Below are 24,089 nucleotides of genomic sequence, written 5' to 3'. Positions count from 1 at the left end.
CAGTTGCCATCCTGCTGGTCTCCGTTCACTTATGAGAAGCGGAACTACGTACCATCTGAGCACATGGTTGCTTCAGCCAATCCCTGATGTCAGTGGTACATCACAGAAGATGGCAGGAGGTGAGCTGAGATCGGCAGGATGGCAACCCGGGTGGCGAGCGAGCATAAGAGATGAGTACAGTGTTTAGTTTTTTTTTATTTACAGCATTAAGGCACTTTATAAAAAATATTTAACACCGCTGGACAAGCCCTTCCCAGCAAAGCGGGCCAATAACTGTGGGGGACAAAAGCTAATTACTGTGGGGGGCAAAAAGGCTGTTTATATACATTGGTAAGGAGGTTGTATACAAATGTATACAACTGCCATTGCAGTCAGTAATAAATCAGTATACGGCGAGCTCTTAAGCTCCCTCTAGTGGTGGCTGCTAAATGTTATCATGTAACTCCATGGTTATGTAGGACATACAGAGCTACATGTCTGGTTGAATAAACCTTTGGTAGGAATGGAGAGATGTCAGCGTCCAGAATACATTAATAGCATTTACTTTATATTACTGTAACTTCCTATTTTCACACAAAACATCACAAATATCATTTCTTTCACAGAAAATCTACAAAGCGGGCTACGAGGAGATAAAGAGGAAGGGTTATGACCTGCGTGCCGATGCCATCCCAATTAAGGCTGCCAGATCATCAAGAGACATTGCCAGCGATGTAAGATTGGCTTCTGATTGACTCTATAGCATATGAGTGGATGAGCAGTCGATTACCCGGCCGGACCGTCTTACCTAAATAATGGGCGAGTTTTTTCGTCTTGCAGTATTGCTGCAAGAGGAAATCCACACATTTAAATATACCCGTTTAAAGCAATCGGTTCTATTTTCACCAAGTTTTGTGCGATTTTTCTATTTTTCCTTATGAAATAACATACAATTTTTACGCGCGCGAAAACTACATGTTGCAAAGGCGCAATGCGTTTTTCTTGCAAAACACGTCGTACTCGCAGCAGAAACTGCAGATTTGCAAGTTTGAGATCGCATTGGGTCATGTGAATCCGAACAAACAGCTGCAGTAAGGCCATATTTACACGGCCGATAGCAAGATTCTCCGTTCGTGTGCTGCGCGATGTACAAGAAACCGTGTACTGCAAACCCTATCGTCATGCGAATCGCACAAAAATAGGACCTGCTTCAGATGGCCGTGTGAATTAACCCTTTGAATTAACTCATTGAACACAATGGGTTAATACAACATGCAAATTCAATGCGTCACACAAAGGCTCAAAACTCGCAAAATTGTCTTGCCCATGTAAATAAAGACAGTAGAGGTGCAGTCACTGATTATAGGGTGCGTTCACATCTGGGAAATTTACAGAAGACACCCAAGAAAGCTGACGGACCCCATTATAATAAGTGGGGTCTGTCTGTCACGGTTTGGGCCTAGCATTTGCCGATTCCGGCACTTCCAATATTTCTGTTGTTCGGCCCCGTTGAAATGTAAAAAGTTAGTGCCGGCGTGAACTTGGCCATTGCTGTATGAGAGAGTGAAATCGCAGCACGAAATAATATCTCTATGTGTTTCTCCTTCTACAGTACAAATACAAAGATGGATACAGAAAGCAACAAGGACACCACATTGGGTTCCGCAGTCTCCAAGATGACCCCAAGTCTGTATGGGCCATACACGTGGCCAAGATCCAGAGCGAGAGAGAATACAGGAAAGAATATGAAAAATGGAGGACCAAGTTCAATACACCAGTTGATATGCTGGGAATACTGCTGGCCAAGAAGTGCCAGACACTAGTCAGCGATATTGACTACAAGCACATTCATCACAAATGGACCTGTCTACCGGACCAGAATGACGTGGTGCATGCCAGGAAGACCTACGACCTGCAGAGTGACGTAAGTACACAGCACCTTCTTACTTCACGGACCTTCAGGGCTCAGTCCGGCGAGCATGGTTTTACACGCTGCTACAGCAGCGTGTAAACTGCGCTTCTATGTTAACCAATAGGTTGCTATGGAAGCGCTCACATGGACACTTTTTAGAAGCGCAGAATCTGCACTTCTGAAAAAGAACGGATAGCGAGTGCCGACTCCCCTGTCAGCGCCGTGGTGCGCGCTGTCCAGGGTGCTTACCATATGGGAGTCGTGGAAGCCCGCAGCCCTCACCACAAATGTGTGACCGGGCTTCTCCATGGAGCTAGAAGCAGCCTGGCACGTAATCTTTTCCTGCCTGTCAGGAGTGTGGTTTACACATTGCTTAGCAGCATGTAAACCACGCTCGTCTGACCGCTCCCTCAGGGTGCGTTCACAAGTGGTAGATTTTAATGCTGAAAATGGGAAGGTAGATGAGTCTACAAATCGCTACCCCGGACTCAGCACCGCCTGTCCTACGAGCTCATAATATGTGTTTATGGCACTCAGATGACCATGAGCCGAACCAAAATGGGACCCTTGACCTCCTCTCTAGGTTTACCTGCCCTTACCGTGACCACAGTCATTACATATTTATTGCCATATTCAATCAATTTTCGTTGCGCAGGTGATGTAATTATTGTCGGTCCTCAGACATTGCCACTGGTGTTCTTACTATAGGATATCCTGAAAACATGACCTGTTGGGGTCCCTGAGGACCGGAGTTATGCACCCCTGATTTGGAGTATAGAATAGGTAGTTGACTATGTTATTCTAGACGCAAAATAAAATGGTAACAATCTGAAACCCTGTCAAATGGACACCATTTAAACATTAAAGGGGTTGTCCTGCTTTTAGTTATTGATGGCCGCTGCTCTGGATAGCTCATCAATAGCAGATTGGCAGGGATCCACTGCCTGAGATCCCAGGTGATCAGCTGTTCCCACAGGCCAGAATCTTTGTGTACGGAGCTGTTTTGCTGCTGGGAGTACATAGCTCCTTACTTTGTAAAGTGTCCTAAAGTGGTACTACAAGCCGCATCCTATCCACTTCAATGGGACTCAACCTCCAATATCAACCTGTCTGGGACAACTTCTTTAACTATTAAACAGGACTATTTGTCTCATTCCAACCCCTGCTCACATAATGAAAGGTAATTGCAATTCTAGGAAGGATTACCCATCCGGCTGTCAGTCGATGATGATGCCAGTTGAGGTAGAGTATGGTTCATACCCTTTAACCTCTACAATTGTTTCCATCCTATAGATTCAGTATAAGTCTGATCTGCAGTGGCTTAAAGGCATCGGCTGGTCTCCTTCTGGTTCTTTGGATGACGAGAAGAACAAACGGGCTTCAACCATTATAAGCGAGAAGAAGTACCGTGAACACCCAGACAAGTTCCGTTTCACCAGCGTCACCGACTCCTTGGAGCAGGTGCTGGCGAAGACCAATGCAGAAATAATGAATAAGGTACTGGTGTTACTCCACTCCATCTACCAATCACTTAGACTCCATTCCCTCTTCTGCCACTTCTTACATCGTTTTCTTTATTCCAGCACTTGTATACCGATGCATGGAACAAGGATAAGACACAAGTCCACATAATGCCCGATACCCCAGAGGTCGAACTGGCCAAACAGAACAAGTTGAACTACAGCTTGGTAAGTAAAGGCAATATGAGGCTTTTTTCGTTATTTAAAGGGAATGTCTGATCACAAAATGACCTCTTGTAGAAATCACGTTTTTATGTTAAGCATATTTTTAAAGAAAATTTTGTGATTTTTATTTTTATTAGCTTTCAATATTACAACCTCAATTTAAAAAAAATAAGCCTACAATCCTGCAGTTCTCACACTGACCACTAAGTCTAACTATAGTCTGACACTTCCTGTTTTGTAGAGAAACCCTCTTAGGATGCAGTTGCATGAGGATATGAGTATTTCGGTCTGAATTTTGCAGCGTATTCATGGACAGAAAGTCCCCTATTTCCTGTGTGAATGAGCCCTTAGCAGTCATCTCATTATCATAACAGGCAGGATTACAACAAGAGGTGACACCTAGATGTATATAACACAGGATCCACAATTCACAATAGGTGATGTCACAGCTCACCTCCTCCTCTCCCTGCACACTGACTACTAAGCTTAATAATAGCTTGCCACTTCTTGTTCTGATAGAAAACTTCTCAGTTGCCATCCCATTATCACCACAGGCAGGATTACACTGCGAGGTGACACCTATATATCGATAACACTGAATCCACCATTCACAATAGGTGCTGGTCACAGTTAACCTCCTCCCCCTCCCCGCATAGGTCGCAGAGTATGCCCAAGCACTCTCATGTAGAAATCATCAGGTCTTATATATTTTGTCTATGACCCATGAGTTCTGCTGTAAAGCATATCTCAAAAAGCTGTTAGCTGCGGCTCAGGGATGACGGCCGCCCCCCAATTGGCATGTAGTAAGAGTAGAATATAAAAAGAACTTCAAAAAGAAAATAGAAGCAGATTAGAAAATGGTAAATGCTTCACTTTCTGATGGCTGTTCTGGTCTTCTGGTTCTCACCCTTCAAGCACCTTCTGAGGGATCTGGTCTAAGTTGCAGGTAACACAATGCAGTGATAGCTGACCCGAGCAAAAGGGAGAAGCAAGAAAATAGTCAGATATCAGGTCCGGACAGGCTGTTGGTCAGGGCGGGTGGCAATCATGCAAGACGTAGTCAGAAAACAGGCCGCGGCTGGGACGAGTGCAGTTCTGGAAAGTTGGGTATACAGGCTGAGGGTTAAGACCTGCAGGCCAACAGGTTTGAGAACACCTTTGCTGGAACACGTGTAATCTTATTGCCCAGACACCCTCTAGTGGGAGCAGATGCCATACAAGAGTTGTACCAAAATAGACTTGTATCCCCAATCCACAGGACAGGTAATAAAAGTCTGAATGGTGAGGATCTCACGCTAAGACCCCCACCAATCCTGAGGACCGGGATTCCATGATCCCCTATTCTCCTTTGTCCTCCTACAGATGTCTGGGTCAGATCTCGCAGCGGGATCCGACCCATGCCCCTGCAGTGGCACTGCGGCTCACCTCCTCCCGGCATCTCCCTGCTCTGCTATGTGCTGGCTGCCGTCCATCCGGCACATGCGCAGGGCAAAGCGGCGCGTCACCGGTGACGTTTTGGTGCGGGCCTCTGCGAGGATCGCACAGAAATGGGACATTCCGCGATTTGTTTTCCGCACAAGTTTTCAAATTGCGGCTGTCTGCATAGGACTGCATTATCTAATACAATCCTGTGGCAGCATGCACGGGCGGAAATTCTGCGGTAAATCCCGCCGCGGTAGGGGGCCTTACTGTGGACTTACCGCATCCCCTGCAGTGATGTAAAGATTGAATGGAGTGGTGGTCGCACATGAGCAGTGCCACTACATCCATTTCAATGAAGCTGATGGAAATTGCGGATTACAAGTTCTTGACTATCTCCGACCGTCCCATTGAAAATGAATGGAAAGGCATTACACATGCTTCACCGCTGGTCCACTCAACCTCCTCCTGACTGTGGGGAGTGCAGTGATCCCACAATAATGAGGAGAGGGGCACATGAGACCCCTGTTCTTAGGATATGGATAGTTGATAAATGTCTATTTTCGTACAACCACTTCATAGTGAACCTGTCATCACCTTTGAGACCCATAAATTATATTTAGTAGAGGGCAAAGAGAGACATCACTGTGGTCAGCAAGACTCTTCAGCTGGCCCCACTGACGAGGACAGACCGGGTCCTCTTAAAGTAAATAGCAAAATGTATCCATACAACTGTCTTCCTATGCTGAGCTGGTAGGTAAGCCTTTATCCTTCCCCTCTACTTACTTACTGCTTATCATCCATTCTCTTGTTTTTTTGTAGAAATTGTACAGACAGGCACTTGAAGAATCCAAGGCAAAGGGATACGACCTTCGCCCAGATGCCATCTCGATAAAGGCAGCTAAAGCTTCCAGAGATATCGCCAGTGATGTAAGTTCCCTTTAATATAATCGCCTGTGGGTCTTATAGTGCAATTTACAGCATGGTATCGGCTCTATACGCATCTATACTGGAGCTTATTATTATTTTTGCTATCTCTGTAAAAATGATCCTCTGTTTCTTTAGTACAAGTACAAAACCGCCTACAGGAAACAACTGGGACATCACGTTGGATTCCGCAATATTAAAGATGACCCAAAATTGGTGTGGTCCATGCATGTGGCTAAGATCCAGAGTGATAGGGTCTACAAGAAAGATTTTGAAAAGTCGAAGACCCACTTTAACGTGCCTGTAGACATGTTGGACATCGTGTTGGCCAAGAAATGCCAGACATTGGTCAGCGACATTGACTACAAGAAGCTCATACACCAATGGACATGTCTGCCAGACCAGAATGACGTTGTCCATGCCAGGAAGGTCTATGATCTCCAGAGTGATGTGAGTATGCAACTAAAGCAAGAGCTTAGGACTAGAATTATATCGATGTACAGAAAACCTAATTGCTACGCTTATGACTGAATAACCTACGTTGAATGGAACAGACATGACCAGCTTATAGGGAGAGCAAAAGAGGCAAATGCCCTAGAACCTCCACCAGCATCCTCAGGATGATTTGTAAGAAGTCTCCAATGCTTGGAAACTTAAGATCTGAGCACTGTTATTTGATCATTATATCAGTGCTGTTTTTTTAGACAACGTGTGTGACGGGGTGGTCTAGCTAATCAGTTCAAACAGGCCTCAGTAATCGGACTTGGCACTGGTCATTCTACCTAGTACGGTCTTCGAGAACTCCTGGTTTTCACTCTTGTCCTACTCATGGAGGGTGGGACTTGGCTGCAAGGAACCTCCTGGTTATGTCTGCAGAGCAACCTACCAACTGACTGGGCAGACAGGAAAAGCAGAAACTGTAAAAAGCCAGGAGTCAGTACCAGGGAAGCAGAATAAACATGTTAGCCATTAAAGAAGACTGAAATGCAGGTCGGCAACAAGGTGAGGTCAGAATAAGGAGAGGAACTATAGGTTACAGAGAGGCAGGTAGTGGCAAGGTCAGACAGTCCACATAGACTTAGAGAGAAGATTCAGATGGGTACTCAGGTCAACAGAAAGCAATCCATAATAGCACCAGAGTAACACATGAATGGTCAGTAACTGGCATCAAAGTCCTAGTAGAGGGGAAGTATATAGTCTGGTTAAATTACTAATCAGCAACTGCTGCTGAGTAATGAGCCTTGAACCAGAGAGGATAGTTAACCGCTATCATGCTGCCACTGTAGGGTGGGATCACTTTGAAAAGTCAAGGTGCAAACAGAACTATTGAGAAATAGGTTGCCATGACTGTCACCTTTGCCAGCAATACTACTGGTAGGAACACAGTGAGGTGGGTTTGTGATACCATGTTCTCTCTTAGTTGGGTACTTTTGGCAGCATTATTTTATGCACTGTATGGCGGTCTTATTTGCTGCGTATTATTTGTTGAGAATCCGGCCCTGGAAACAGCTTCATATTCCGGACTTCTGCCTGCAATACAGATTATGTATCATGTATTCTCTTTCTCCACAGAATTTGTACAAGTCTGATCTGCAGTGGTTGAAGGGTATAGGCTGGGTCCCTCTCGGTTCTCTAGAAGTTGAAAATACAAAGAGAGTAAAAGAATTTTTGAGTGATAAGAAATACAGGCAGCCCCCGGACACAATTAAATTCACCAGCGTCACCGACTCTCTGGAACTCAACCTGGCCAAAGCTAATGCTGATATAATGAACAAGGTAAGTTCTTATGTAGATCACATGTGTGGGGGGAGTGGGGGGGGGGGGGCCACATGCAGAATTAGTTAAGAAGCAAACATCACGGTAAACAATAACAGTCTTTACTGTGAAACAGTCTCTTTACCTTGGCACACAGCTTCAGAATGTTGCCACATGGTATTGAATACTTTGGTAATACAATCCATAACACTCGGCAATACAGACTCTAGAATCCTGGCAACATTGTATCAGCTTGTGGCTTTTGCAGCAATTCCTTTGTACAAACACAGTCTCGTTATACTGTATATTAACACTTCCTCTGATACCTGTGACCCACTGTCTGCTTTACCGCCTGTACAGGATACAACACAGTCGCTCTATAGTCACTGTTACTTTATATTCCCAGTCTCTTTAATTACTCATCAGGCCTCGTATATTCCATGGAAACTCTCAACAGTACACGTTGATTAGCAGTCAGTCTGTTTAGTGTAAGGGCCCTTTTACACGGAACAACCTGTTGGACGCAGATGTCCGTCAGGTTGTCCCAGCGATGATCGTTCCTATGCTTTACCCAGGAAGGATCATCACTGAATGGAGGAGGAGCAGGTTGGGGGTCGGTCTGATCCGCCCACCTCTATTTACAGTCAACAGGCAGGAGCAACTGCCTGTTCACAGGGGCCAATTGTTCAGTTTGTATGCATGCATAAACTGAACAACAAACGATAAGTGAATGAATTATCATTCTTCATCCACACATTTACACCGAATGACAATGTTTCAAATTCTGGGAGGATTACGGAAATCCGAACTATTGTTGGCCTTACAAAAGGGGCTTCAGTCCTTCTTTATGGTGACGGAACTCTGTTTACATTTACAGCTTTATCATGTTTTACTGTAATAGTTTTCTCGAGCTATCGTATTGCTGCAAAATCGTGCGATTTTGTCGCCCGTGTGAGAACAGCCTTAGTGTTTATTACTTATTTTTACTACAAACTAGTCCGGGGACAGATTCGGTGGGGCAGTAGAGGAGGTGGGGGGGCACTTTAATACCCATGCCCTGGGCTCACTCACATATTATAACGGCCATCAGCAGAGGGCATCTACAGTTACATAGAGCCAAGACAATAGAGTAAGGTATGTTTCTGTTTTTTAGCGAAGCTACGTTGAAGCCTGGAACAAGGACAAAACTACCGTTCATATCATGCCGGACACCCCGGAGATTGAGCTGGCCAGACAGAACAAAGAGAACTACAGCGTTGTAAGTCACTATTCAGAAGCAGCATGTACCGTATATGTACATATAAGGGATGTAATGGGGTAGCGCTTCTGCCGGGGGACCATGGGCTCAGTTCCCGTAGTGCATGCCTGCTCTCCCGGCTTTCTGCGGGTTTCCTCCCATCACACATCTGTGATCTGCACTGTTCTCTCTCCTATATAGAGTCTGTACAGGAAGGCCTTAGAAGAGTCCAAGAAAAAGGGCTATGACCTGAGGGTGGATGCCATCCCCATTATAGCTGCCAAAGCTGCGAGAGACAATGCCAGTGACGTAAGTACATAATGGAGCCCATGCCTTAATGGAGTCTTCACATCAGATTTTGACTCCCAAGTAAAAAACTTTCTTAAACCCGGGTTCACATCTGCCCTTTGTCTACCGTTAAAATGCCAGGCAGCTGAACGGAAACTGAAGGGACCCCATAATAGTCACTGGGGTCCACTCGGCACTGTCACTCCCATCCCACACCCATTGTAAAGGATTCTGAAATGGATAGTTATGACACTGCACCTTTTAAGAATCCTCTTTGGCCATAATTACTGCTTTCCGCTGCGTTTTTCATGGTGTTTTTGTAGTCCTTTTAAAAGTGTTTTTTTTTTTTGTTTAAAATACTATGGCGGGAAAGAGGGCAGCGCCTATCAGCCTGCATTTTTTTCAAACTTGTTCGCTATGGCGCAAAGTTTAAAAAGGCCGAGAAGAAAAAAAAAACATTCATGCGCAACTACGCTTGAATTGGGTTGTCTTGTGGCTCAGTGGTTAGTACTGTTTCTGGGGTTGGGAGTTCAAGTCTGACTAAGGACAACGACTGCACGGAGTTCTATTCTCCCCATGTTTGCTTGAGTTTCCTCCCACACTCCAAAAACATACCAATAGGTGAATTTAGATTGTGAGCCCAATGATGACAAAACCCTATATCAAGTAATGTACAGCGCTGCAGTATATGTATGTGATATATTAATCAGTACTATAAATATGGAATTTTTTTCTGTCATTTTTCCCATAGACTTCTCTATAAGATTTGAAAAATGTCCAAATAAAACATGTTTTAAAAGGATTATTTAGCTTTAAACCAGTGAAGGTAGATTGGTGGCAGTCTGCCGCTTAGGATGCCCACTGATCAGCTGTTTACTGAGTTGGTAAACTTGTGCAGGAAGCAGACAGCTCTATTTCCACTGCAGTGGTCAGCCTTGGTATTACAGGCATTGAAGTGAATGGGGACTTTGCCTGTCTTACCAAGCCTGGTCACTGCAGAGGGAACAGAGCTGTTTGCTTCCTGCACACAGCAGCTTTATGCATAAGTGCACTCTCCTTGTGAACTGCTGATTGGCTCTATTGTTGAGGGCCTATGCTGAGGATAGGCTGTCAATAGTTTGAATCTGGACAACCCGTTTAAATGTTATACACTACAAGAAAGCTAGTAAAAAAACTTTAAAAATGCTAGAAATTAATGGTGTCTTTTTACAAGCATTTGAACACACTAAAACAATTGTGTTATTTGAAGGAAGCCCTTAAAGGGAACCTGTCATCACATTTGAGCCCCATAAACTACATTATGGGGCTCAAAAGTGAGGGAACAGGGAGCTTCGGGGAACTGTGTTTCATACTCACCGGATCCCCCATTCCAGCACTGTGTCCCTGGGAAGTTGACATGCGCACACCATGACTCTTCAGCTGGCTGTATGCGCAGCCTCTTCCATTCATCACTATGGGAAAGTGCGCACACAGCTGGCTGAAAAGAGTCATGCTTTGTGCGCGCACCAACTTCAAAGGGACGCAGCGCAGGAACAGGGGCCTGGGGAGGATAAAAAGCAGCTCTCCGGACCCCCATTCCCTCACTTTTGGACTCCTTTAAAGACATATCCCTGACTGGAATAATACTGCAGGATTATTTATGTATAGAATATTAAAATCCAGACACGATGAAGGCTATTAGGCAGCACTTGATGGTTGACTTTTCAATTCTCTCTTCACCAGTTCAAATACAAAACCGGATACCGCAAGCAGCAGGGACACCACATTGGCTACCGCAGCCTACAGGATGATCCAAGATCTGTTCTGGCTATGAACGTGGCCAAGATGCAGAGTGAGAGAGAATACCATAAGGACTTTGAGAAGTGGAAGACCAAATTTAACATGCCTGTAGACATGCTGGACATCGTGTTGGCCAAGAAATGCCAGACTTTGGTCAGCGACATTGACTACAAGAAGCTCATACACCAATGGACATGTCTGCCAGACCAGAATGACGTCGTCCATGCCAGGAAGGTCTATGATCTCCAGAGTGATGTGAGTATTATCCGCAATCGTTTAGTAATGACTAGTACAGAGAAGAGCATATGTGTGTGCCTTTAAGGGTGCCGTGCAGGATGAAAAAATAAGTAGTTTTTTTCTTCAGACCAGCACAATGTCTGTCTATAGGCTATGACTGGTATTGCAGTTCAGATAATTCTAGTTCTGAACAACCACTTCAAAAATTAAATTATAGGGATTATCCAACTTTTAAAAATTGACACACCCCGGCCTCCGTCATTCAGCTGATAGAAAGGACCATGGAACTTGTGCAGGCGTCGTAGCCTCTTGTCTACATCGAATTGCCATTATTCATAATGTTGTACCTTTTGTAGCAGCCATACTGAGCACTGCAGGCTTGTCTCATTCCATTCATGTGCCGCCGCCCCTTTAATCAGCTGATTGATGGTAGTCCACCACTTGGGAGGTTAGGCGATTCATTTTTAAAAAGCCAGATATGTAGTGAGCCGGACTGGGAGGTGATATTCATGTTGGCTGTTAATATATAGGTCCCTCTCCCACCTCGTTACTCTACATTGAGTGATGGCGATGATGCTGAAGGGCTGGTCTGTGCCCACTGGTGGGATGTCTTGGTGTAGTGTGATACCCCCAGTGGAAGAGAGTCCAGGGAGCCCGGAAGGGTAACAGTTACCTCACTTTTATTTAGTCCATCAGAATCCAAATGCTGTAAGCTAAAGTCCTGTGCAATCCAGTTTTCAACGTCCAGTCCTGAAGGTGGTGGCTTTAAAGGGAATTTGTCATTACTAGGAAAGGTTTTCCAGTCACTGGGCAAAACAAAAAAAATAGACCATACTCATCTCTCCTCGAACCATTTCACCCCTCCTGAGCTGTGCTTTGCTCAAGCCACCACTTTCAAGTCAAAACATAAACAGAGTAGATACAGGAACGCATTCAAAAAGATATTATCCACAGTCCCAGAAATATTAGGACTGACATTTTGTAGTAACAACCCTGGGTCACTATAGATAGGCCCTTTAAATGAGTTGTTAAACGCTTTAAAATAATATAAGAAGTAATACTGAGCTTACCAATCCACTGCCGCTTCCTGGGTCCCTCCGCCAGTCTCTGTTCTTTTTGGTCCCTGTTCACACAGACATGTAACCTCTGCAGTCTATCACTGGTCACATGTCCGTGTCAGCCGGGACCAGGGAGTACAAAGTTGGACCCTATGATTGGCTGCAGGTAGCACATGCTGGTATCAACAGGGACAAAAAACAGAAAGTGAAGGCAATGTCTAGAGGTGGAAGTGGAGTGGAGGGCTCTTGGAGTCCATTCACATAGGGCAGGATATTAATGTTGCAGGTTCTCACGTCTTCTTCCTACTCTATGGTAAATGCATTATCTGTTATTTTTTTTGCCTCAGAACCTGTACAAATCAGACCTGCAGTGGTTGAAAGGTATCGGATGGGTTCCCATCGGTTCATTAGAGGTGGAGAACCACAAACGAGTAGCTGGATATCTAAGTGATAATAAGTACCGCCAGAAACCGGATACTGTGAAGTTCACCAGTGTGACAGACTCTATGGAGATGAGCCTTGCCAAAGCCAACGCTGAGATTATGAATAAGGTTAGCGGTACTAAGTAGCTGTTGTGCGCAACAAACCAGATTAAAAAAAGAGCACGGGCCACGGCCCAGATTTAGAATGTTTTGTTTTTTTCATTACCTTTTTTATGTCTAATGAGAGTAGAGGCACGGCTAAGCCGGAGCGTAAAATGTCAAGGCACCAAATTCATTAAAGACATGTGACATTTTGGCGATAGGTAGATACAGTGAATGTAAAAATTCTACACACCCCTGTTAAAATGCCATGTTTTTGCCATGTTAAAAAACCCAACAAAGATGAATCATTTCCGATTTACTTCCATCTTCAGTGTGGCCCGTTATCTGTACAATTCTACTGAAAAACAATCAAACTCTTTCGGAGTTTTGATTTGGGTTGTTGTGCTGAAAGGTGAAATTCCTCTTCATCTTCAGCTTTTTAGCCAAAGCCTGAAGGATTTGTGTCAAAATGGGCTGATATTTGGGATTGTTCATAATTTCCTGCCCCTTGACTAAATCCCCAGTTCCAGCAGCAGTAAATCAGCCCCAAATGCGTCAGTTATTTTAACTGTGGGTCAGGTGGTCTTCGAGTGATGCGCAGTGTTGGTTTTGCACCAAACATATCTTTTGGAATCATAGCCAAAAAGTTCAATCTTGGTAACATCAGACCAATCAGACGTCCCATCCAGAGGCGGAACTTGAAGCTTCTGGGCCCCAATGCCAAAGCTTTAACAGGGCAACCAACTATGTTGCTTTATTCATAGTACTGGGTTCTCTATATGGAGAAGAGAGGCCTTATGGGCCCCCCAAGGCTCCTGGGCCCGGGTGCAACCACATCCCCTACATCCCCTATAGTTAGGCCATCTTCCCATCAGACGGAACACGTTCTCTCACGTACTTTTGGCAGACTTGAGGTAAGTTTTGGCATCCAAGCTTGGATGCTTTTCTTTGTTAGAAGAAGCTTCAATCTTGACCCCCTCCCCCATAGCCCAGACATACGAAGAACACAGGAGATGGTTGTCACATAACTACACAACCAGGACTTGTTAGAAACACCTGCAGCTCCTTTAATATTGCTGTCGTCCTTTCAGCAGCCTCCCGGACCAATTTTTTTCAGTTTTTTACATCTATTTTTGATGGCCGTCCAGTTCTTGGTGATGTCACTGTAGTACCACATTTAATCCACTTTTGCTGACTGTCTCCCCTGTGCTCCATGGTATATGTAATGCCTTGGAGATGTTTTGCCCCCCTTCTCCTGACTGGCACCTTCCAACAATCAGACCCCTATCGATGGGCTGTAAGATCTTTACCGACCAAGAAAATGTCAGGAAAATCCTCCTAGAAGAGCCGAACTTTATATGGGGGGAATCAGAACCTCTGTAAGTACTGGCAGCGGAGCGCTGACTACTAGTTACCAGGAGATTAAATGTGATTGGCTAATTCTGAACACAACCACACCCCTAAATATAAGAGGGCGTGAACACTTATGAAACCACAGTATTATAGTTTTGTTATTTTTATTTTTCCACCATACATGACTTCAGGTTGTTTTTCAGTGGATTATACAGATAACGGGGCACATGGAGGGGGAAAGAAATCCGAAATGATCCTTCTTTGTCAGATTTTTTAACATGTCAAAAACCTGGCATTCTAACAAGGGTGTGTAGACTTATTATATCCATTGTAGATACATATGAGATAAATAGATATGAAATAGATAGATGGATATGAAATAGATAGATAAATAGATATTAGATAGATAGATAGGAGATAGATAGATAGGAGATAGATAAATAGATAGATATGAGATATATAGATAGATAGATAGATAGATAGATAGATAGATAGATAGATAGATAGATAGATAGATGTGAGATAGATAGATAGATAGATATTAGATAGATAGATAGATAGATGTGAGATAGATAGATAGATAGATAGATAGATATGAGATAGATAGATATTAGATAGATAGATAGATAGATAGGAGATAGATAGATAGATAGATAGATAGATAGATAGATAGATAGATAGATAGATAGATAGGAGATAGATAGATAGATATGAGATATATAGATAGATAGGAGATAGATAGATAGATATGAGATAGATAGGAGATAGATAGATAGATAGATAGGTATGATATAGATAGATAGGTATAATAGATAGATAGATAGATAAATAGATACAGGATAGATAGATAGATAGATAGATAGATATGAGATAGATAGATAGGAGATAGATATGAGATAGATAGATAGGAGATAGATAGATATGATATCGATGGATAGATAGATATGATATAGATAGATATGATATAGATAGATAGATAGATAGATAGATAGATAGATAGATAGATAGATAGATAGATAGATAGATATGGGATAGATAGATATGGGATAGATAGATAGATAGATAGATAGATAGATAGATAGATAGATAGATAGATAGATAGATATGGGATAGATAGATATGAGATAGATGGATAGATAGATATGATATAGATAGATATGAGATAGATGGATAGATGAATATGATATAGATAGATAGATAGATATGGGATAGATAGATAGATAGATATGGGATAGATAGATAGATATGAGATAGATGGATAGATAGATATTATGATATAGATAGATAGATAGATATGAGATAGACTTAAACCAGTGTTTTAATATGTGAACTATACGGTGCTGTTCCTCTAAGCCGTTTACTACATTTGTTGTGTCTGGCAGTGCCTCCACGCTCCAGATTGAACCTTATTCCACCTAGAAGCTCGCACGGTTTCAGTTCTGGTTTAGCCAGTTTCTTTCATAAATTATAGTGAAAGCTACGGGCCACGTGTGTCCCCTGTCCTGCTAGTTCTAGGCCACATCCTATTTTAAAAAAAAGCAGCAAAAAAAAACCATTCAAAAATGTTGCAATTTTGTTGCTTTAGGGGGCAGATTTCATACCGAAAAATACTACCTATGCCTCAATGTGCCTAAAGGTTTGTGCACACAACAGTCGTCAGACTTCGTCTTTGGAGATTTTCTTCATAAGACGCAATACTTCTAGAGGAGCTTACCTCCATACATATGAAGCCCGGTGGAGCACAACAGAATCCAGCAGAAAAAAAGCCTCAGCTTTCATTTCTCAGACTACTGGGGTCAAATGAAAGCTGCGCTCTGATTGGTTGCTACGGACAACAAGGCCAGACTCGATCAATGAGGTCTACTAGTGTCTTATGCTGCTGCTTTCTGCGAGGTTTTCTTATGTAATATACAATTGTAAGAAAACATGGCAGTAATTATACAAATTTTGCTCTTTTCTAGCATTTGTACACAGATGCCTGGAACAAGGATAAGACTACAATTCATGTGATGCCCGACACTCCTGAGATCGAACTGGCGAAACAAAACCGTATGAATTACAGTGTGGTAAGTGTCACTCGTGCGGCAAACCAAGTCAAGGGAAATTGCCGAAAGCTGCCCTCATTTTGTAAATTGTCAGTGTAAGTCATCAGAGGAACAAGGGTGAAGAACCAGCGTACAATAAGCGAATACGGACGACTTGTGCTCTTATTATGAATGATTTATTTATACATTACAGTACAGGGCACATACACATATAAGCTACATTCACACGGGGAGCGCGATATCAGGCTGGGAAACTCGACCCGATATCGCGATTGCCAAACTGCGTTTTTCATGCCGATGCGAGGCTTTTTGTTTTAATTCTCTATTTATCGTTTTCAAGTAGTACAGCAGTAAAGTTAATGAGGGATGTGAACAACAAACTTGTTTCTTTCTGTAAAAACTTCCCCAATACAACATTCCACTGATCACACGGTAGAGCGTTCTGTATGGACAACCATGACGGCCAACGCAGCAACGCCTCATTGTTGTGAAACATCATATTTTGATGAAGCTCCTTTTTGATTAAATGACAAAAACAGAAAGCAAAAGGTTGTAACATACTAGAGAGAGAAGGCAAAGAGCAGAAGTGTTGGGAAGGGGAGGGAGAGAGCTAGAGAGGGAAAAGAGAGAGAAAAGGGAGAAAAGGGAAAAGGAAAGGGGGGAGAGGGGTCTAAATGTCAATGAATTGAAGGATGAACTAATGTGAGTTGTGAAGGGGTTAATGGTTGAGCAGTATTCTACATTCCAGGGAATCCTGGAATTCAATCCAATAATGCCATGTTTTGGAAAATGTTGTCTGTGATTCTTTATTAAATGCTGTGAGGTCCTCCATGATCTCCTATATTGTATTCAACCATAATGAAATAGAGGTTGGTGAGGTTTGTCGCCATAATTGTGGAATGGAGACTCTTGCTGCGTTACCCGCAGAGTGCTTGTGAACGGACATTGGGATATCACTGAGATGCAGGGGATTTAGGAAGGGCGAATTCAATAAACTTAGATATGATACTTCAAACCTCAGATCAGAAAACTGTCAACACCGGAGAATTCCAAAATATACGAAGTAAGGTTCTGTGCTCCAACCCACATCTCCAGCATAGTGGAGACACGGAGGGGATCGTTTATGCAAACAAGAGGGCACCCTGTACCAACGAGATCTTGAATCCTGTTTCTTGAGTCCTACTTCAGATGGAATTGTGAGATTGGATACTTTTCTTTCTGCTCTATCCACAGCGGCAGTGACTGGTCTCTTTCTCACCTCTGAATGTAGTTGAGGTCTGGAGTATCGGGTTGGGAGATTAGAATTTTGTAGATATGTGAGAGGATGCGTTGGGAGGGACCTTCTTCACTGCAGAGAGATTCAAAAGGTGTTTTCGTCTCTGAAATCCTGATGCGTGAGGTTGGGATGTAAGGAAGTGTCTGAGTTGGATGATGTGCAAGGGGGACAGGAACTTGGGTCTCTTATTCCTGCCAGTGTGTCAGCATCTCTCTAGGAGAAAATAGTGTGCTCTGAATCTGATGTTAGTGAAATACCCTGTTTTCCAGGCCAGGTGGAGAAGCTGGGGTTGCCCAGGATAGGAAACAAAGGGAAGAGTGTGGGAGAAACACCAGGTCTAGGGAAGACCTGAGGGATAACCTTCAGTGTTGGGCCAATCGTGGGGTGATTTCTCGCCTCTGTGGGGGTATCTTCAAGAAATCAGCATAAAACTGTTAAAGGCACTGATTGGGATGCCTATTCTAAGGAGACCCATTTTTGAAGTCAATTATTCATAGTAAGTGGGATGCCTGATGATAAGCTATGAAGTCTGGTAAGCCAATTCCACCTTCATACTTCGTGAGTATAGTGCAAGCTACACGGGTGGGTTTGTCTGCCCAGATAAGTTTGTTGAGAAGGGACAATAAGGGTCTGGAAAATTGTTTGGAGATATGAATGGGTAAAGTTTGGAAGGATTATAGATTTCGGGGGAGAATGCTCATCTTGAAGACCAAGCATCTGCCAAACAATGAGAAGAGGCCATTACTCCATGTATTTAAATCTGACCTGAGGTTGTTTAGAACGGTGAGAAAGTTGGCAGAGTAAAGGTCGGAAATGTCTGCAGTGAGATAAATCCCTAGGTATTTGAGGTTGTCTCCGGCCCAGCAGTAAGAGAAGGAGTCCCTTAGTTCCTCCACCAGGGCTTGAGGTAGGGATATGTTTAGAGCTGTGGATGTTTGCTAATGATTTTGAAATTCGATAACAAGGCATACTGATGAAGTTCACTTAATAAGTTTGGGAGTGAAATATGTGGTCTGGAGAGGAAAACTAGTAGGTCATCTGTGTAGGCAGCTATTTCATGCATGGAATCCCTTATTTGAACTCCCCTAATGTCTGGATTGGAGCAGGTATGACCTAGGAGGGGCTTTAGATATAAGACAAAAAGCAGAGGTGAGAAGGGACATTCCTGCTTTGTGCCATTTAAAATTGTAAATGGGGTAGACAATTGGCCATTTACTCTAACTTGATACTGATGGAGAAGAGTAGAAGCTGGAGACCCAATTTAGCATGCTAGAGCCTAAACCGACATGTCAGAGAGTCTCATATAAGAGCCCCCAGTTAACCCTGTTGAATGCTTTGTCGGCATCTGTGGATAATAGGCACAAGGACAGGGATGTTTTTTATAACTTTGATGGTGTTGTCCCTCCAAATCCCCCAAGTTCCTTTGTAAAAAGGCACCCTGGCTGGCGTTGTGGAGGTACAGACCTCCACCAATCACAACTTCTGATATGTTATTACGACATATCAGAAGTTTTTATAAATTATCCTTCGGGATTGGGTGGTTTATTTGCACAGAAATCAGCTCTAACTCTCAACTCTACAAGTGTTACTTTTCGATGTGCTTGAGCTAATAAATAATAGCCAATCTGAATAAGTAGAGCTGCAACAGAGCATGGGAAGGAGCATTACACTGCAGGAGTAATGTGTGGCTGGCCATGTCCCCAGCAAAGTCAGCTGGTAGCCTATAGTGCTTAGAACAAGGATAAGGGGCAATCCGCTATTTGCCCTGGGTCCAGCATTCTCAGATGGGTTGGGCAAGTTGGCAGACGCTCTATAAAGCGATGTTCTGGGACTTAAAGGGGTTGTCCAGTTGAAAACTAATAATGGTTTATCCTAAGGTCAAATCATATGTAGTTAATCGGCAATGGTCTGTCATTCAGGATTCCTGGTGAACAGCTGTTCGTAGATTTGTGCACTGACCTGATTTTGGCAGGAAGCATACAGCTATATTCCTGACTGCAGTGGCCAGGCTTGGCATTGCAGGCCAAGTTCCCATTGAAGTGAATAGGAGCTTGGCCTGCAATGGCAAGCCTGGCAACTGCAGTAAGAATAGAGCTGCTTCCTGTATAAATCAGCTTAGGCTGCTCTCACACAGGCTTGACAGCATTTTTTAAGGCACCCATCATTATAATGGGTAATGAGGTGTGTTAAAATGTGCTGAAATGCACTAAAATAGAACAGACAGCATTCAAAAATTGCGATGTTAGAAACGCCGCGTTTGAGTGCTCGACTGGGAAGCCCCATTTAAATCAGTGTTGGCACTTGTGCAAGTTTTCTTGTCTACCATTTTTTTTTTCTTCCTTATAGAAAGAGTACAGACGTGCCTTGGACGAAAGCAAGAAGAAAGGGTACGATTTACGTGTTGATGCCATTCCGATCAAAGCTGCCAAAGTTTCAAGAGATATAATCAGTGATGTGAGTGAGCCAAAACATACAATTATAGTTCATAGAAAAAATGCACCAAAAATAAATAAAGCCAACCATTACATAACATTACATTCTAATATTTTATCTTCTTTTAGTACAAATACAAAACCGGATACCGCCAGCAGCAAGGCCATCATGTTGGGTTCAGAAGCCTAGAGGATGATCCTAAATCTGTGTGGGCCATGCACGTTGCCAAGATCCAGAGTGAGCGAGAGTACAAGAAAGACTTTGAGAAGTTGAAGACCAAGTACAACAGCCCCGTGGAAATGTTGTCTGTGGTTTTAGCCAAAAACTGCCAGAAATTAGTCAGCGACATTGATTACCGTCATTACCTTCACGAATGGACCTGCCTGCCCGACCAGAATGATGTCATCCAGGCCAGGAAAGCCTACGATCTCCAGAGTGATGTATGTGATATCATCCATTAGATTTTCTCATGTCCTAATGTGCCAGATAGTTAAATAATGTTTTTTCTGCTGTTCTTAGGCCTTATATAAATCTGATATGGAATGGTTCAGAGGCATTGGTTGGGTCCCTATTGGTTCCTTGGATGTGTTAAAAGCCAAGAAAGCTGGAGAGATTCTAAGTGACCATTCTTATCGTCAGAAACCGGACACCTTCCGTTTCACCTCTATTCCTGATTCAATGGAGCTGGTTCTTGCCAAGAGTAATGCTGAGATTATGAATAAGGTAAGTAATCTACAATAGATCTAAATTCAATACTATGAGTTTTACACTTGTAATTCGTACCTTGATTTTCCACATTTCCAGTTAATTTTTAAGAACTCATCATAACCTACTTTGAATGGACACTCTTTTAGAGACAAGCTGTAGTTGTCCACTCACTCCAGAATTGCTGATTATAGCGGTTCTTGTAATGTCACAGTAGCTACCGGTTACCATTGGCAATGTATGTATTCATCTGACATGGTTTTCACTTTCTTCTGTGCTTTGTCTTTCAGCACTTGTACACTGATAACTGGAATACCGCGAAACGTACTATTCATGTCATGCCGGATACTCCTGAAATTTTGCTGGCTAAGGCCAATTCAGTAAATATTAGCAATGTAAGTACTACATCACCTGGTTGATAGGATCCTGAGCATCTTGAGCATTGTATGTCAATAAATGTATGCTTTAGAGATAACAGACACTTATGTTTTCTGCAGAGATTGTACACTCAAGGTTGGAATGAAGCTAAGATGAAAGGCTATGACTTGAAGGCAGATGCCATTGCAATCAAAGCTGCCCGGGCTTCTAGAGATATTGCCAGCGATGTAAGTTCTATTGACTAGTGTCATGAAGCGAACCTTCACAGCACGTGACGTGGGCACAACTGCAAGGATTTGACCTACTTCCAATCCCTCTGTCCTGCACCTGTTGTAAGATGGAGCATAGATCACACCCCAACACAGTTCTACATGGCCTAAAAATACATGCTACCAACACTGACCGTTTTGCTGTAAGGCAGGTCGACACCTAAGCTTTGGTAACAGTGGGCCATGGGCACTCACTCCAATCTAGAAGTCAAAGTTAACACTTATATTAGTGCCTATAAGTTTTTATAGAGCGACAAGGACTGAACTTATTAAAGTTTAACGCTTTAATACAAAAGCTGCAATGCTTATAAAAACTTACAAAAATATAATACAAAAAGGATACATAAAAATATACAAAAACAGTTGCAAAAATCAAAGTGAATAAAATTAGAATACCAGATCATAGCTGATTAGATCTCTTACAAATCTGGAAGCAGGAGATTGGCGGGGATGTCTCTTGCAGTTCCTGTAGGCGTGTACAATTTCCTGGATATGACTCTGTCCTTTGGTTTGAAACCCACTTTTAACATCTTCCAGCAACATATCCATAACCCTCCTCCTGACCATGTGATAGAGGTGGGCTGATTACATGCAGGATTACACACATTGGTGAACCTATCACCGTTACATACATTTAGGAATCTATCGATACTAATCATGGATGTCATAGCTTACTCTGTTGAGGAGATATTGAGTTTTGGGGTTCTCACTGTTCAGACAATAAGAAGCGTCTGGATTCCCATCTACAACCATATCACTGGCGTTACCCAGGGAAGAGATTCTGCCAGGGAAACATAACATTATGGCATTTCTTTTGTACTGTAAATACCTCGATGCAGACCTACTAAGATTGGAGACATTGGGGTTGCCTTCACTACAAATCAGGTCTATTGGTTGCTTAAAAATGATTTTCAGCTTTGCCGGAGATATTTACATAACCACTGAGAATACTGGTGCTGAATTGGCTGACTGTCTACACAAAAACAACACAACTGGCATTAGATAAAGGTGACATGGTCCCGAGTCCAGCAGCTCTCACAGGATTTGTCATTTGTGTGGAACCTCTTTAGGTCCCTCAAGTCTAAGAAACACCTTAACTTTACCTGCTTTACATGAAGATATTAATATTTTTGGAAATACATTTTAAAGCTAATTATGAAAATATTTTATCTTCTTTTAGTACAAATACAAAACCGGATATCGCCAGCAGCAAGGCCATCATGTTGGGTTCAGAAGCCTAGATGATGATCCTAAATCTGTATGGGCCATGCATGTTGCCAAGATCCAGAGTGAGCGAGAGTACAAGAAAGAGTTTGAGAAGTTGAAGACCAAGTACAACAGCCCCGTGGAAATGTTGTCTGTGGTTTTGGCCAAAAACTGCCAGAAATTAGTCAGCGACATTGATTACCGTCATTACCTTCACCAATGGACCTGCCTGCCTGACCAGAATGATGTCATCCAGGCCAGGAAGGCCTATGATCTCCAGAGCGATGTACGTTGTGTGCCATGGCCTGTGATTGCTATCATAAGCAATCATAAACTATCTGAGTGATCATGAGATTGCAGGTTCAAGTTTCCAGAAGGACATAAAAAAGTATAAAAAGAATAAAGATAGAAAAAAAAGTAGTAAAAAAACAACAACTTTTTTCTGCACTTTTCTCCTTGTTTTGAAAAAAGGGAATAGAAAATATATGTGTTTGATATCACTGCATCTGTAGCAACCCATACAATAAATTAAACACACTTCAAGAACTGCCAGAAATGATTCAGCAGCATTGACTACCATTAACCCCTTCATCAATGCGCTCCTAAAGAAGCCCCAAATTCTTTAAAACATCCTGTAGTGATATCAGTGTGATGTGACTATTTTCAATGTTATACATGACGTCTGTCATATCTTTTGCAGTGGCTCTACAAATCCGACATGGAATGGATCCGCGGATGCGGCTGGGTACCCAATGAGTCCCTGGAAGTAAACAAAGTAAAGAAAGCTCAAGAAATCTTAAGTGAACATCATTACCGTCAGCATCCCGACACCATCAAATTTACCAGCGTCGTCGACAGTCCAGAAATAGTTTTGGCCAAAGCAAACGCTCTGCAGAACAGCATGGTGAGTCTTCCTGAGGTTTTCTCTTCTTTTATCTACTTTTTTTTAAATAATAAGACTAAATTCAATTTCTTGTCTTTTTTCCTTTCTTATTAGGCTCTTTACCAAGATGCTTGGAATAAGGATAAGGTACATTTCAGCCTGCCTTCAGATACACCAGTGATGGTCCAATCCAAGGTCAATGCTGTCAACATCAGCAATGTGAGTACACTGTTACTTTAGGTAATGCTGATTGGTTATAAGTTACAAGAAGATCAATATAATAAAATATCATAAAACATCATAAGAACCTTACAGGTTAGATGGGGAGCGGGAGCAAACGCTCATGGGGTCTCCATGATCTTGAATCCTCCAGCAGGCTCTAGCTAAAAGTCTATGAAAGGCGTATTTATAGGGGGCGATTTTCAAACATGAGGTCTTTCCGATTGCGAGGAGGACAGATCTTGCACACGGAAAGAAGCCATTTATTTGATTGGGTTAATACACACAAGCAATTTTTCTCTCTGACTAATAGTCCGAGTTATCCTGCTTTTGGCTGGAGTAGACCCTTCAAAACATCTCAGGCGAAATAGCACAGTATGCTGTGCTATTATTTTTGGAAATGGCTTAACAGAAATCGGACAGACCCCATTATAGTGAATGAAGTACTTTTAGTGCCTTTTGGTTCCATCATAGGTCGGATCTTTTTGGGCAGGGTTTGCGTTTTCCTGCACCCATAATGGA

General features: G+C 42.8%; 1 protein-coding gene across 16 annotated transcripts in view; it reads left to right on the top strand.

The window, feature by feature from the left end:
* The window catches only part of NEB (nebulin), a 232,032-nt gene that overhangs the window by 92,887 nt on the left and 115,056 nt on the right, over nucleotides 1–24,089 (top strand). For 14 of the 16 annotated variants that reach the window (XM_066575214.1, XM_066575209.1, XM_066575217.1 and 11 more), the window contains exons 49-68: nucleotides 606–713; nucleotides 1,592–1,903; nucleotides 3,185–3,388; nucleotides 3,475–3,579; nucleotides 5,818–5,925; nucleotides 6,061–6,372; nucleotides 7,495–7,698; nucleotides 8,831–8,935; nucleotides 9,116–9,223; nucleotides 10,925–11,236; nucleotides 12,624–12,827; nucleotides 16,115–16,219; nucleotides 19,821–19,928; nucleotides 20,036–20,347; nucleotides 20,427–20,630; nucleotides 20,903–21,007; nucleotides 21,110–21,217; nucleotides 22,440–22,751; nucleotides 23,166–23,369; nucleotides 23,463–23,567. In XM_066575214.1, coding sequence (XP_066431311.1) covers nucleotides 606–713; nucleotides 1,592–1,903; nucleotides 3,185–3,388; nucleotides 3,475–3,579; nucleotides 5,818–5,925; nucleotides 6,061–6,372; nucleotides 7,495–7,698; nucleotides 8,831–8,935; nucleotides 9,116–9,223; nucleotides 10,925–11,236; nucleotides 12,624–12,827; nucleotides 16,115–16,219; nucleotides 19,821–19,928; nucleotides 20,036–20,347; nucleotides 20,427–20,630; nucleotides 20,903–21,007; nucleotides 21,110–21,217; nucleotides 22,440–22,751; nucleotides 23,166–23,369; nucleotides 23,463–23,567 — 3,645 coding nt within the window. The remainder of the gene's footprint in view (nucleotides 1–605; nucleotides 714–1,591; nucleotides 1,904–3,184; nucleotides 3,389–3,474; nucleotides 3,580–5,817; nucleotides 5,926–6,060; nucleotides 6,373–7,494; nucleotides 7,699–8,830; nucleotides 8,936–9,115; nucleotides 9,224–10,924; nucleotides 11,237–12,623; nucleotides 12,828–16,114; nucleotides 16,220–19,820; nucleotides 19,929–20,035; nucleotides 20,348–20,426; nucleotides 20,631–20,902; nucleotides 21,008–21,109; nucleotides 21,218–22,439; nucleotides 22,752–23,165; nucleotides 23,370–23,462; nucleotides 23,568–24,089) is intronic. The other 2 variants (XM_066575223.1, XM_066575225.1) reach the window with 2 other exon arrangements.

The sequence above is a fragment of the Eleutherodactylus coqui genome, chromosome 8, assembly GCF_035609145.1.
Source record: "Eleutherodactylus coqui strain aEleCoq1 chromosome 8, aEleCoq1.hap1, whole genome shotgun sequence".
NCBI lineage: Eukaryota > Metazoa > Chordata > Amphibia > Anura > Eleutherodactylidae > Eleutherodactylus > Eleutherodactylus coqui.
The sequence above is the reverse complement of the archived record's forward strand: the minus strand, read 5'-3'. Positions and strand labels throughout refer to the sequence as shown.